A 15339-nucleotide genomic window follows, 5' to 3' on the forward strand; every position below is an offset into this window, starting at 1 on the left:
TTTGCCTCCTAGTTCTTTCCTCTATTTCCTTTTACTTTCCTCTTGTCCCAATATCATGCTTAGCCTTCATTTGGATTTCAGTAATTCCTCTCGGTTACATTGCCCTTAATCAAGCCCTACCAGGCCTCCTAAACCCTCCTTGTCATCAATTTCGGATCACTTGTTGTTCCTTTGTCTCTGGATTTGTTAACACCCACTTCCTTTCCCCTGCCTCCCCCTCTCCCACGTCCTCCCTGGCCCCTGGAACCATTGGTCCTGCTGTTTTCTCCTCTAGATTGTTTATTCCGCCTAACCATGATAAATTCTTGAACGGCAAAAAGCGAAAGCACAGTAGGGAGTAACTGAGGCCATCCTTGTAAAACAAACCATCTGCATGTACTATACATGTACACAGAGATATTTTGTGTGTGTGGCACGGTGAAGTGGGAGCGGGGGTAAGGAGGTGGACAGAAAGACAAACATAACCACGGACATTTGTTAAAAGGGGATTAGAAAGGTAGAAGACTTGCTCTTTGATTTTACCCATTTTAGAAGCATTTACATTATTTTATAACAAGTAACCATAATTATTTCAATGTTTAAAAACTAGAGCAAGATCCTACTAAAGGCAATGGCGGACTGGTCCCAAGTAAGTGACTTCTCATCACTGCTCAATCCCCAATAATAAATGGGGCTGTTTCTAAGTGGATCATCCTGCGTCTTCAGAACAAAGCTTTCTGAAAGTCAGGACAGCTATTTCCTGAATGTGGAGGTGTCGTGGACCAAAGGGGCAGGCAGCACATTTGTCAGGACAACGGTGCTCTCTGTGTAGGTCGGCACTAGACTGATTTCAGAGAGATGGGTGCAGAGGCTTACCAGATAGAGGTTATCTTTGTCTTGAAAGGCATACTGCAATTGGGGGATCCAGGGACTCATGCTCCGAGACAGTATGCTACGTTCTTCCTCAAAGAAGGAAACCTGGAGGGAAAAGGTATGCTTTACAATAGGACAATAAAAAGACCCAACCATTGTGGGGCAAGGCAGGAAATGCCCTTTCTGCTGTCTTTGAGCTGGTTTAGAAAAACCCATCAGTTAGCCTGGCATTCCACAAACCTCTGTCACTCACTTACTTTGCTCAGCGAGTTTGCCAGCTCCAAGCACTACCTGCTCAGTAATTTACTTAACATCTCTCTTTAAAGTCAGCTCACCTCCCTAAACCCGAAAGCTTGCCCTTCCTTTTCACCTTCCTCTCCAGAAGGATTCAATCCTAATGAAGTGGAGCAGAACCAGGGAAGCATCCTTGCCAAATGGCCAGGAGGGGGAGACACGGTGGCCCAGGCAACCTTACTATAAACCTCAAACGGCTTGCTCTACAGAATAAAGTCGCTTTTAAAAGACGTGAAAGGCCCAAATGGTGAAGCTTGAGTATGGTCTGAAATTTACATGAAAGGTGCAACGGTTAAGTGCTGGGCTGCTAACCAAAAGGTCAGTGGTTCAATGGGAGAACAATGTGGTTGGTGGTCTCAGCCTTGGAAACCCTTTGGGGCCATTTCTACCCTGTCCCCCAGGGTTGCTGTGAGTTGCAATCAGCTCAATGGCCACTTCACTGCTTTTGGCAGTTTAATGGGTCATTCTAAGTACCCTGATTTTGATGGCTGTGTCGTGGCCTGTGGGAGAATGTAGGAAGTAATCAAAGGTTAATTGGACACCAGTTAGGAAACTGTGGGTGAATGGTTCAGGGAAAACATTCTTTATATCATACTTACAACTTGTCTATAAATTTGTGATTCTTTCCAAATTTAAGCAATGGAAAATATACCTTCCTTTCTTTTATCCTCACAATAATTGAGCATCTTTCACACCCTCCCCTCCTAAATTCTTGCAACATTCTACCATTTTTCCTTGCTATGCTACAGCTCAGAGCCCTAGTGGTGCCATGGGTTAAGTGCTGGGTTTTAACTGCTACTTCAAGGGGCTCAAACCCTCCAGCCAATCCAAGGGGGAAAAACGAGGCTCCTGGCTCCTGGAAGGATTTATAGTTTCAGAAATCTTAAGGAGTAGTTCTGCAGTGCCCTACAAGGTCGCTACAAATGGGAACCGAGTCAATGGCAGTGGGTGTGACATCAGTCACATTTCCTTCCTCAATGCAGACCACATCATGGAGACTCTGAAAAGCAGCTTGTGGCCTCAGTGAAGGGCCCTCAATAAAAACCCTGGGCACCGAGTCACTAATGAGAGACTCTGGTTGACCATACTCCAGACGTGTAGCCACAACACACTACCGGAGGAATTCAGCACATGCTACGCGACCCCACTGGAAACCAGCTCCTACCTGGTTTCCCCAGGCTTCGACCCATGTGCCTTTTTCTTTTGTCGATTTGGGTTTTGTACCCTTTCACTGTAATGAATCATGGCCGTGAGTACTCCTGGTAAACCAGTGAACCCGAGGGTGGGCATACCACCCAAATGTCTTCAAGTCTCTCTAACTCCAGTTTATTTGTTCTACACCACTAACACGAAACACACAGCAGGGCAGTGCCACACACGCCACACCCACCCTGGGCATGGTCAGGCTGCTCATCTCTGCCCAGAATCTAGTGCTCTCCCAGCTCTGCAAGCCTGTCCTAACGGCCCCTGGCTCACAACAGCCCTGCGCACTGCACTGCGGTAAACGGCCTGATCACTCTCCCCTTCTGTAATGCAGTAGCGGGTCAACTTCATGGATCTGCACTTCCCGATATTTTTTTTAAAACCCTGAGTGTGACAGCCAGTGCCCTCCAGCTCCTTTTGCAGGCTTCTCACGGAGCCAGGGCCCTCATCAGGCCCATTATGTGCACTTGAATGTCTCTAACTAATAAATTACTCTCTGGGCTGCAAGGCTGATGGCTCTCTCCCAAGGAACATGGCAAATGAATCGCTGGGCCGGGAGATGGCAGCTTTGTTGAAAAGAAAGAAAAATAGCACAACTGAAGATAACCTTTCACCTGCTCTCATACAAACCACTGCCCAGCCACATAACCCACAACTCTATTTAACTTCTCTGAAGGCCTGTTTTAACATCAAATACACATATCCACAACACAAACATATAGAGTGTGGACCAAAGCAAACACCAGCTGGCTTACCCTATGATATGCATATCCCTGAATCCCCAACTGACTGTCACGAAAGAGCAGCTTCAATCATTAGCTAAAAGGCCAGGATGGCTCTGGAAGAAATACTATTATCAATGCATGATGAAGCCGTCAAGGGGAACTCAGGAGCCTTCCAACTTAGCCAACAGCAGGGCGAGGAGGAGAGGAGCCAACACAAGAGGCCTTTCTTCCTCCCCGTCATAACCACACCCACATATCAGGCCCAGGGATAACCTGCTAGAACAAAAGGGTGTAGTGGACGACAGCTCCTACCTGCTCCTGGGCCATCAAGGTCTTCTTCTTCATCACCTTCATGGCATAGATGTTCCCACTGGCTTTCTCTCGGACCACCTGCACATCAGCAAAGTGGCCACAGCCTACGAGACTTCTGACTTCAAAGTCCTTGACCGAGGGCTGGAGTGCCTGCAACTCGTTTATGATGTCGGAGACTGCAAGAAAGAGAAGAAGAGTGACTCCCAGGTAAAGAAAGAGTAGGTGCCCCTTTATAGGACTAGGAAGGCAGAGAGAGAGAAAGAGAATTACATCTTCCCTCACTATCAAAAGACATTTAGTCATTTTCTTATCCCATCGTGAATCATTATAAAATAAGCCCCAAAGTGTTTTTTGTTGTTGTTGTTTTTAAACGTTAACATTGAGGGCTCCAGAAATTTCTAAGTACAGTTTCCATGGTAGCTAAGACTTGGATCCCGTCGACTCGGAATACAGAGGGGAAGACGCACACCATGCGTGTCTTCCTCTGATGACAGGGCATCCTTTCCTTCATCAGACACTTGAGAGCATTCAGAATTGTTTAGACCGTGATGTACGCAGCATGAGTCCCATCTCGATGGACTTCAGAGCCCATTCCAGATCATTCCCCTCGGACCACTCAGTCGGTCTCACTAGCCCAAGTTCTCCCATCCAAGGGTTGGGTCAGTAATATGGACGCCTTCCTTACCTTAATATCTAGCAGTCCTAAATAAAGGGCAGGGGGAGGAGAGGGCACAGCTTTAGTCCAAGGAATCAAGTGATCCTCTTCAGGATTGGCCTACCCCAGATCTAGACAGGTGTCTGTTTTCTTAGTATACATCTTATTCTCTATGCAAGTCCCATCCCTCAACGGTAGCTCTTCAGTGAATGGACGGTGGAGGACTGGAAACCCACCTACCCTTCACCCCCACTCTAAGTGAACCGGGCTGGGCGCCCCTGCATGTACAACAGCCGATGACAAGCCAGAATGGATGAGGTAGGTTGGTGGGGAGACTGCTTCATGGGTCCAGGGCTTTCCTTTGGAGGGGCACACATGTGCTGGAACTCCAGAGGTGGCTGGCTGCAGGAGATGGGGAACACTTAAGTGTTCACTTTAAAAATGGTCAATGGTATGCGAATTTCACTTCGAGTTATTTTTTAAAAAAAGGAATGGAGGGCTAACAGCAACTCACCAACAACCTGGCCCGCCCTGTGGGTGCCATGGGTTCCGCACCAAAGGAAGGAGAGAAAGGCCACGCTCAAAGCTGTGCTGGCGGATCCCTCACATGGACAGACTGTCCTCAACCCACCCTGGGACACTGGAAGCCTCTCCCCAATTGCATGTGGGGAGCTGGTGAGCATCACCCTCTCGGTGGTTGGAAACCAGGGTTGAGAGGTCATGTTTTAGGATCACACTCTGCCGGGCAAGTTGCTCACACCACGAGGGGCCTGAGCCCAACAAGGCAAGAGCCGGCTGATAGCCGGCCATCCTGGAGCAGGACTCGCTGTGAACTGCAGCGCCGTTTCCACGGCCATCCCCCTCCACAGCGTGCTGCTGCCTGGGTGGAGAGGACTTCACTTGACTCAAAGTCACACATGACGGACGCCCACTGTACTGAGTCTTCCCACCCACGGACCACGTCACACACTCCAGAGAGTCATCCTCCAAACACCTTCCCGTGGCCCCCGGGGGAAACAGCCAACAACAGTGGGTGGCTCGGCATGGATTCATCGTGACCACTGTTAAAGACTGAACCGACCGTGCCCCCACGGAGAATTCCGGCCAGGGCAAAAACCGGGCACACACTGTACCAGGTGTTCCTCTTGCCCTGACCAAGCTGGGCGGAGCCCATCTTTCTTTTCTGTCACTTTCCAAGTTCCTTTCAGATCAAGTGTTTGAGTTTTGATTTATAATTCTCCAAATCTGCCAGCCTGCAGCTTTCTGAGTTGAATCTGATGCCACATTGCTCACACACAAAGCCATTCTCTTCATTTCTACTGGGCGTTGGGCCCGAGGCTGCTTATGCCATTCTTCACCAGAGCCACCAATTCTCGCCACCTTACAAGGAGACAAACTGCTTTCCCGGCAAAACTGCTGGAATAGCCCCTCAAAAGGCTGGGAAACCTGCCACACCCTCAATCCAAAGGCTTCAAAGCCTTAAGACGGACAGATGAGATCTTAAGTCCTAGCCTTGAAACAACTATGAATAAATATACAAGTAAAAACAAGGGCCAGATGACAATGGCTGGGACTAGAAGGGAGAAAAAGCTGTGGAAGAGAACATCAAATCAGAAAAAGAACAAACAAGAGACAGCAGAACTTCCTGGCTTGCAGAGACGGGATGACATGCCGAGACTGATGAACTGAGATACTCTTGAAGCCCTGAACCAAAACTAGCCCCCGAGGTCACCTCTTACCTAAGCAACATACTGGCTCACACAAAAAATGGGCAAATAAAAAGATGATCTCCCATGAGTAGCATGCTCCTTTTAGAAGTCATCTGTATGAGGCCAAATGGTCAACAGTGACTTTAAAACAGATGAGCGTGAACAGGGGCTGGGAATCGAGATCCATGGAAACGGAACCAACAGGGAAGAAATACTCAGAATGCTCCCATGAAGAACGAATGTAGTTGGTGTTACTGAACAATACATGTAGAAATCGTTGAATGGGAACCTAAACCGCTCTGCAGAGCTTCACCAAAAATACAGTTAAAAACAAATCAACAAACTTCTCTACCTATTAGAAGCCGCTGTGGCTGCAAATCCTCACCACCCTTTCTCCCTTGGCACTTTCCATGACAGCATCATGGCTCCGTGGGAGCTGAATACTGACGTGGCGACAAAGACCCAAAGCACTTCAGTGGGAAGGCAGTCACATAATACTTGTCAGATAAACACAGGCAAATGTCCACATAGTGAGTCTATGACTTTCAGTTCTTGAAACTCAGCAATACGTTTTTTTCACCTTCTAGGAATTCGCCTTTTCAAGAAACACAGAAAAAAGTGTTTACAAGTCCATGGCAGGATGCTTGTGGGGAGCACCATCAGCAACAGACAGGATCAGCACCAATGAACAGTCGGTCGGTCAACAAGTACAACAAGGGGAGACACTGCCCGGGCCCCCACAATCACCAGCACGTGTGTGGCAATCGTGCCACTATCACTGAGGATGGTGTGTCAGTCCACCTCACTGGGGGCCCCCCTTGAGCTCACTGGCCCTCTGCTTCACCAAATATGTCCTCTCCAATAATGAACCCCATCTGATGATGGGGCCAAAGCAAGCAAGCCAGACAGTCCTCCATTGTCATCCATCAGGTTTCCACTGGCTGATTTTTTGTAGTAGATCTTCCTGCTCTGTCTCAGTCTGGAAACTCCACTGAAATCTGTTCACCGTGGCTAGTCTGTTGGTATCTGAAATACCAGAGAAGGCCTAACTTCCAGCATCACAGCAACACACCAGCCACCACAGGACGGCAAACTGACAGACGGGATATGGACAGATCACCACGCACATGTTTTAAAAAGTGGTCGTTAAGTCTCCACTAGAACGCATATCCTTGAGGGCAGAGATGTTTGTTCCTTTTGACCACTGCTGTAGATAAAATGAAACCTGGCACATAATAAACGTTCAATGGGTATTTGTTGAACAAATATACTGCTAAGTAAGCAAAACAAAAAGTCCCGACCAAACTCACAGCGCATATAGAGGGTAGAATGCCAACTACTCTGCAAATCCTCAAAAAGAGCTCAACTTTACAATGATCATCCTTTCTCCTGGCATGTTCTCCTATCACACCCGCTGTTTAGTTTTACAGGAATTCTATCACCCTGTGCTTAATGCCTTGCCACTTATTTTATTCACTTAGCAATACAGCCATTCAACAACGGTATACCCAGCACCTCCTATGGACCAGATACTGTTTTAAACCAGTTGTCTTTGCGGCTATTCCGACTCATGGCGACCCCGTGTGGGTCAGGGTAGAACTGGGCCTCCAAAGGACTTCCAGAGGCTGACTTTGTAGAAACAGCTCATCAGGCCTTTGTTTAAGGCACCCCTGGGTAGACGTGAACACTCACTCTTCTGGTCAGCCGCAGAGCACCCAGTTTTAGGCCCTGGGAACAAAAATCCTTTCCTGGGTTCCCACGAACTGCTCCCCTTCTGCCTGAGCTACGGCTGCAGGGCTACACGCAATCCTGTTCTCCCCAACAGCACCAAAGAAAATCTCCACCCTAAGGGGAGACTCCAGTGACTAGAGAAAGGGAAGCTGCTAAACCCTTCATCACAGGGGAAGGAGGTAGAGTGGGTGTAAAAAAAAAAGTTTGTTACAAAACAGAATCTTAAAGAGAAAAACCTAATGTAATCACCCTTTTTCAATCAGCCTCTCAACCATACATACTCCCTGGGAAGCCACTTGAAAAGCATAACACAGTTCACCAGAAGAGAACTCTATTAAAAAAATTAAAATCTGCATCCCACTAAGCCTAGGCTCCTGGTAACGGGGTGGGTGACTCCAGAAGATGAGAGGCTCTGAAGTAAACAGAGGACAGGCTTGAGACTGCAGAAGAGTCCTGAGGACAGCTCATCTCTCCGCCTTCCCACCGCCCCCTTAAAAGTCTCATAGGGGAGCTTATTCAAACAAATGTGGAATAGAGGTAAAATACCTAACATACATTTTAAAGTGAAAGACAACTAACAGTCCATGAAATGCTGTGGCTCCTGGTGATTGCTCTTTGCTGGGTAGCATGCCTACTCTGGGCATTAAGGCATTCAACCCTCACACACTCTTAGCAGATATAGATCATCCCCATTTTACAGATGAGGAAGCTGACCACTGTAAATATATATGAAGGTGTGCCAAAAAAAAATAATAATTTTTTTTCAAAGCTCTGAATTTAAATTTTTTTACGAAACAACCTTATCACCTTCAAAGAATGCTCCATTACACTTAATACATTTGCCAAATGTGCGATTCCATTCTTGAAAACATTTTTCAAATTTATATGTTTGGAGGGCTGACAGCACCTCCCTGTTTTTTTCTTCACCTCCTCTTACTGTTGTCAAATCACTGTCCTTTCAGGTCCCTCTTCATTCCCAGAAACAAAGAGAAGTCGCATGAAGCGAGGTCAGGCGAGTAAGGTATGTGGGACAAGAGAAGCATGCTGCTTTTTGCCAAAAACTGGCGCACTGAGATGGCTACATGAGCTGGTGCATTTTCCTGGTGGCAAAACCAATTCCCTGTCTGCCACAAATCAGGCATACACTTTCATCATACACTGTTACACTATCTTTTCCGAACCTCTAAATAGAAAGCTTGTTTAACAGTCTGACATGGTAGAACAAACTCCAAATGCACTACCAGTCAGCATTTTCGCCTGCTTGGGAAGTTGACAGAAGTCCAGAACGAGGTTTGTCATCAATCAATATTTCACCTTTTTGTGAAACAAAAAAACCACTTGCACACTTGAGTTTTCCCCATAGTGTTGCCCTTGTAAGCTGTGTTCAGCATCGCAACAGTTTCTGCAGCACTTTTCCGGAGCAGGAAACGAAATGTCACCGCTGCAGTCTGTTCTCTTAAATTGGCTATCACACACAAAAACAAACAAACCGAGATTTGAGCAAAAGCTCTTTCACAAAAAAATTCACAGTGACCAGAGAATCTTCCCAGGCTATGCCACTGGGTGCAAAAGTCAAGAGTGAGTTGCTCAACGCTCCCCTGGGGGGAGCTACATACTACAAAAGCTCTGCCCAGTGGAGCCTTTTCCAGTTTGGTGGGGAGGGGTATTCCTTTGTATACATACAATAGGCATAAGCTGCCTTGACCTAGACAGCACTCTCTCCTCCTTAGGATAACTTCACCTCCTCTGCTCCAGGAGGTCCTGGTAACCAGGGTCCTGACCGCTCTGATCACACAGGCCAGGCCAATCACAACACTTCACCTCCATGATTGGTCAAGAGGTGGGCAAATGACTCAAAGCAGAATCAATCAGAATCTTTCCTGGGATTAAATACAGATAATGAAAGAAAAAACAAACTGGTAGTGGGCATTCAAGGTATAACTGGCCTCCACTTATCAAGATAACAGGGGAAAAAGAGGAGTCATGATGTGTTAGTCCAGGTAGACTAGAGAAACAAATCCATAGAGACTCATCTGTGTATAAGAAAGAGGTTTATATATAAGAGCAGTAGAATATTGAGAAAACATGCTAGCCCAGTCCAGATCAAGTCCATAAGTCCAATATTAGCCCATATGTCCGATACCGATCTATGAAGTGCTCTTCAGACTCATGAAACACATGTAGGGATACTTGAATGCAGGAAGATCACAGGCCAGTGGGTGCAAAGTCAGTGGAGGTAGGAGCATCTTAGCGCTGGCAGGGGTCTCCATGTGGCTCCTCCAATTCCCAGGGCTGCAGCGGATAGGTCCATGTGGATTCTCCTGAGGGATGTCTTTCAGGAAGTCAGCAGGGAGAACAAAGTGTCTCCCACCTCCCAGGAGGCAATACAGGAGTTCCCAGAATTCTCAGAAGTGATGCCCACACAGAGGCCTCATTGGCTATCACCCGAATGACATACTAGACTCCACCCCTTCACTCTTAATCCTCTCAAGTCCCAATTGACACCACACATGAACAGGAGAAAACAGAATGGGGCTAACTGCCTCCATAAGCACCTCCTTTGCCGTAACACCAGAAGCACTGGATAGTGCTTGGCTAACGTTGCTGAAATCACTGAACATCTTAATCAAATATTCTAAAAGAAGAATTCTGATCAAAAAAGGGGAATATAGAGCACAGGATTACAGAGCCTCATGGAGTAAGAATTTCTCAAGCCATGAAGGTTGGATAAATCTCTGAAACTATTGCCTGAGATAGATAATCTTTAAATCCTACACCAAAAATATCCCCTGAAGTCTTCTTAGCTAAGCTTAATAAAGAATGTCTGCCTTGAACTTGGTGCCTATCTAAGATTAATCCCCACCACTTGTCTGTCAGTTTGTCATACTGGCTTGGCTGGCAGGTTGCTGGGATGCTGCAAGCTAGGTCACTGGTATTTCAAAAACCAACAGGGTCACCCAAAATGCACAAGTTTCAGCAAAGCTTCCAGACTCAAGAAAAACTACAAAGAAGGAATAAGCTGCCCACTTCGGAGGAATTATCCCCTGAAAACCTTAAAGATAGCATCGAAACATTGTCAGATACTGAAGGCCCAATGAACAGAAACAGAACACTGTCAAAGAGAACGTCAGGTCGGAAGACACTCAACAGATGACGGAGGAAGAGCTGCCTCCTCAGTGTAGAGTTGACGTTAATAATGAGGATGGACTCAAGCCTTTGGGACCTTCATTTGTTGATGGGCACGACTCAAACTGAGAAGCAGCAGCTGCAAAAGTCTATCAATAACCAGAATGTGGAATGCACAAACTATGACCCTAGGAATCTAGATTCAATCTATTTCAAAAATGAAATAAAAGACCTTTGACAAGAGGGATTGGCCCAGTGGCTGCAACAAGGGGCTCAGCCTAAGAACAACTGTGAGGATGGCACAGGCCCGGGCAGTGTCTAGGTCTGTCGTACATAGGGTCGCTCTGAGTTGGGACCAATTCCACAGCACCTAACAACCAAAAGACTAATCTATATGCGCTCAAATTGACCAGAGCAAATTGAATGATTCGATAGGAAACTTAGGGGGCTTATGCTAATGAAGGAGGAACACCTTGGAAAAGGAGAGTAAGAATGGTTGCATGAGACAGAGATTGCAATCAATGTCATTGAATGGTACCTACACAAATTGGTGTCTTGGTGTGTGGCCTATTGTGTATATAAATAATGAAAATTAACTATGTTTTCAAATTGCATGACAGAAAAACTCCCTTGGTCAAGTCAATAAACCAAAACCAAACTCACTGCCCTCTTCAGTTCGCAGCAACCCTACAGGACAGAGTAGAACTAACCCTGAGGCTGTACATCTTGGCAGAAGCAAAAAGTCTTTGTTCCCCAGAGCAGCTGGGGGGTTCCTACTGCTGATCTTGTGGTCAGCACCCCAATGCATAACCGCTGTGCCTCCAGGGGACCTTCAGTAAATGGTAGAGTGCTTGGTGACACAGTAAGGTGGTGTAAGCTAGGTTTTCTCAACCTCAACACTGCTGACATTTGGGACCAGACAATTCTGGAGAGTGGGGGGCTATCCTATGGGATGTGAGCAGCAACTCTGGCCTCCACTCACTATATTCTGCCAGCACCACCCCCACCGAGTTGTGACAACCAAAAGTGTCTCTAGACATTGCCGAATGACCCGGTGGAGCAAAAGCACCCCCAGTTGAACAGCGCTGGAATAAGGTAAAAGGCTCAGAAGCCGGGGGGCTGCAAGGCAGGGCACTGCAGTAGCAGCCAACCTCCCTATGCTGTGGGAGACCAGAAAAATCAGTATCAGGGTATAGGCAGGGGTGACTTGCCTGAGGCCTGGGAACTTTTATCTTCATGAGTCCTTCCCATTAAAAAATATATATACATATATATATATATAAAGTTGTATTTTCAATTGATGTATGGATTGTTATAAGAGCCCCCAATAAAATGATCTTTAAAAAAATAAATAAGAAAGTTGTATTGTACAACTACGTTAGCAAATATATAACTATATTCATTCTTTCTTAATATTTTAAAATTAAATCCACTAATATAAATTGGTTAAAAAGGAAATCTCATAGGCGTTAGGGTTTACTATACCTAGTGGATGAGTCAGCCCTGAGTGAGGGTAGATACTGGGGTCAAGGCCAACATCACCAAAACCTCAGAAGCAGTCATGGCTGAAGCTTGTTTGGCTCCTGGATTTCCTGGTTTCAAAAGCCAATAAATTCACTTTTTTGCCTAAGCTAGTCCTGGAAGTATAGTGGTTACATGTTGGGCTGCAATCCCCATGGCTGGCAATTCAAAATCACCAGCAGCTCCAAGGGAGAAAGACTGGACCCTCTACTCCAGTAAACAGTGACAGTCTCAGAATCCGCAGGGGTCGCTGGGAGTCAGCACTGACTCCGGGGCAGTGAGAGGGAGGAAAGGAGACCTGGTGGTGCAGTGGTTAAATGCTTGGCTGCCAACTGCAAGGTCGATGGTTTCTATCCACCATCAACTCCACGAGTGAAAGATGAGGCAGTCTGCTGCCACACAGAATTTTGTCTTGGAAACCTGGGGCACTTTCACATGCCCTATAGGGCTGCTGTGAGTCGGCATCAACTTGTCGATGGCAGCAGTGGACTGGTTTGAGAGGAATGGACAAGGGAGCACTGCACCCAGCAGTATGGGCAAAAGACCAACAACAAATTCCTCAGGAATGAAGGTCTAACTATGTCCAGCACCACCATAGGATGTAAAAATAAATTAAGAAACCTAAACTTACTGCCATCAACTCAATTCCGACTCATAGCAACCCTACAGGGCAGGGTAGAACTACTCCTGTGGGTTTCTGAGACTGAAAATTCTTACAAGGACAGCCTCGTCTTTCTCTTGCAGAGCGGTTGGTGGGTTTGAACTGCCAACCTTGAAGTTAGCAGCCCAAAGCTTAATCCCCCTGCATCACCAGGACTCCTTCGCCATAAAGATTAAAGCATTGGAAACAATGAGGCAGTCCTACTTTGCCCTCCGGGGTAACTAGGCATCAGCAGCAAAGCACTTGATTTACAGGTTTTACTTAGAGGTGAGTTTCTGTGGCTTGCAGCCAAGAGCCCAACATGTCTCCCAACAATGACAGACAGAGTCTGAACTTCCACCTTGGTCTGTCTTCCTGGAAAGCGCATTTCTTACCCACTACCACCAGCCTCCAGCAGCCTTCTAGTATGTTTCACAAGCAGCCGTTTTCAAGAGACCATCCCCCAAACTTACACTTCCGGACAAAGTTGCTCACGTGCTTCATCTTCATCAGAGCCGGCTGGCTGCATTCTTCAAAGAGAACAAAGAGGGCATCTAATACCCCTTCTCGGGAAAGAGTAGACATCTGCTGTTGAGTCACAAAGGGTGGTTTCCCCTAAAAAAACGGCAAACAGCAGATGGAGGCACTGTCAATAATGAAAAGCTTTGATCAATAACATCCACACAATAAATTACAAGCAGCCAGCTTGCGTAACGGCTCACAGCACACGCTAACCCCACAATTCCGGGGCTTCCTGCTCTAGGGCAACGTCAACTGACAGCCCTTAAGTTATCTTGCATACAATTCCAGCACTGAGGAATAAATTGCGTACAATTCCAGCACTTCTCCCACCAGTGCCCAGCGGCGCAGAGAGAACGCTGCAGAATCACACCACCCATCAGCAAAGGTCCTCTTCTGTTCTTCACGGGCTCTGCTGGGTCTGACATCCCTTCATGTCTTGACGGGCATAAAGACTTCACACGCCTGGAGTGGAGATCCAAAGCCCATTAGTAGGCCACTGGAGATCCCCTTGCAGAGGGGTCTCGGGGAGGAGATGAGCCAGTCAGGGTGCGATGTAACAATGATGAGAAATACAACTTTCCTCTAGTTCCTAAATGTTTCCTCCCCGCTCCCACTACCATGACTCGAATTCTATCTTGCAAGACTGGCTAGACCAGAGGAGGTACACTGGTACAGATAGGAGCTGGAAATACAGGGATTCCAGGACGGATGAGCCCTACAGGACCAGTGGTGTGAGTGGCAAAACAGGGAGGGTAAAGGGAGAATGGGTAGGAAAGAGGGAACCGATTACATGGAACTGTGTGTGACCTCCTCCCTGGGGGACAGACAACCGAAAAGTGGATGAAGGGAGACGTCGGACAGGGCAAGATATGACAAAATACCCATTTATAAACTATCAAGGGCTCATGCGGGAGGGGGGAGCGGGGAGGGAGGGGGAAAATGAGGACCTGATGTCGGGGGTTTGGGTGGAGAGAAAATGTTTTGAGAAATGATGTACAAATGCGCTTTACACAATTGATGTGTGTATGGATTGGGATAACAGTTGTATGAGCCCCGAAGAAAATGTTAAAAAAAAAAAAAAAAGACTTCGCACGCCTCCCGTGCGTGCCCAGAAGTTTGTGAATATAATTTAGTCTCCTTGAATTCATTCAGATGATCTAAATTATGAGTATTTAGACACAATTAGAGAGCTAGATTTGCTCTTTATCTAGAACAACATTGGCAAAGTTGTAGCTTGTCCACAGATGTGGCTGGCACAGGCAGACCCCGACACACAGTGTATTCAAAGTGGGAAGACCTGCATTCACCACCACCTATTTTCTGGAGGTTCTGGTACACTGTCAATAAGGTGTCCTAACACATGATGTGGTGGTGTGTGGTGTGCTGATGTTATCACTCTCAGAGGTCCACTCACACATGTTCAAGATTCGATTTATAAAGATATTAAGAGACAGTAATAATAAAAAGAAGGAGTCCTGCTGGGGCAGTGGTTACAACGTGGGCTGCTAACTTGAAGGCTGGCAGTGGGAAACCACGGGTGGCTCTGCAGGAGAAAGACAGGGCTTCCTATTCCCATAGAGAGTTACCGTCTCGGAAACCTCCAGGGGCAGTTCTACCCTGTCCTACAGGGTTGCTGTGAGTCAGAATCAACTCAACGGCAGTGAGTTTAGTTTGGAATAATGAAAACATTAAAAAAACAAGGAAAAATGAAAAAGAAGAAATATCTCACTTCAGAAGTGAGTTACAACAAAGGGCAAGCCTGTTGTTACTGTAACGTGAATTATCTGCCAATATTTAAAAGCAGAAGATTTCCCATATAAATTAGGATTTCTGGATTTTCTTTAAAAAAAATAAATAAATAACTGAAGAATTTAATTGGGCGATATTGATCCATATTGCTACTTGGTAAGAAATCCTGGTGGTGCAATGATTAAGTGCTCGGCTGCTAACCAAAATGGTGCCAGTTCAAACCCGTCCAGTGGCTCCATGGGAAACAGACCTGGCAATCCATTCTCATCAAGATTATAGAACAGCCAATCCTACAGCAGG

The 15339-nt window shown here is 46.5% G+C and overlaps 1 protein-coding gene across 3 annotated transcripts in view; it reads right to left on the reverse strand.

The window, feature by feature from the left end:
* CIT (citron rho-interacting serine/threonine kinase) overlaps window positions 1–15339 on the reverse strand; it is a 308696-nt gene that overhangs the window by 168376 nt on the left and 124981 nt on the right. For all 3 annotated transcript variants that reach the window (XM_045296872.1, XM_004709562.2, XM_045296871.1), the window contains exons 4-6: window positions 13242–13383; window positions 3387–3562; window positions 856–957 (exon numbers count right to left, since the gene is read on the reverse strand). In XM_045296872.1, the coding sequence (XP_045152807.1) occupies window positions 856–957; window positions 3387–3562; window positions 13242–13383 (420 nt within the window). The remainder of the gene's footprint in view (window positions 1–855; window positions 958–3386; window positions 3563–13241; window positions 13384–15339) is intronic.

The sequence above is a fragment of the Echinops telfairi genome, unplaced genomic scaffold (genome assembly GCF_000313985.2).
Source record: "Echinops telfairi isolate 266 unplaced genomic scaffold, ASM31398v2 ScPeMD7_7412;HRSCAF=8450, whole genome shotgun sequence".
Lineage (NCBI taxonomy): Eukaryota > Metazoa > Chordata > Mammalia > Afrosoricida > Tenrecidae > Echinops > Echinops telfairi.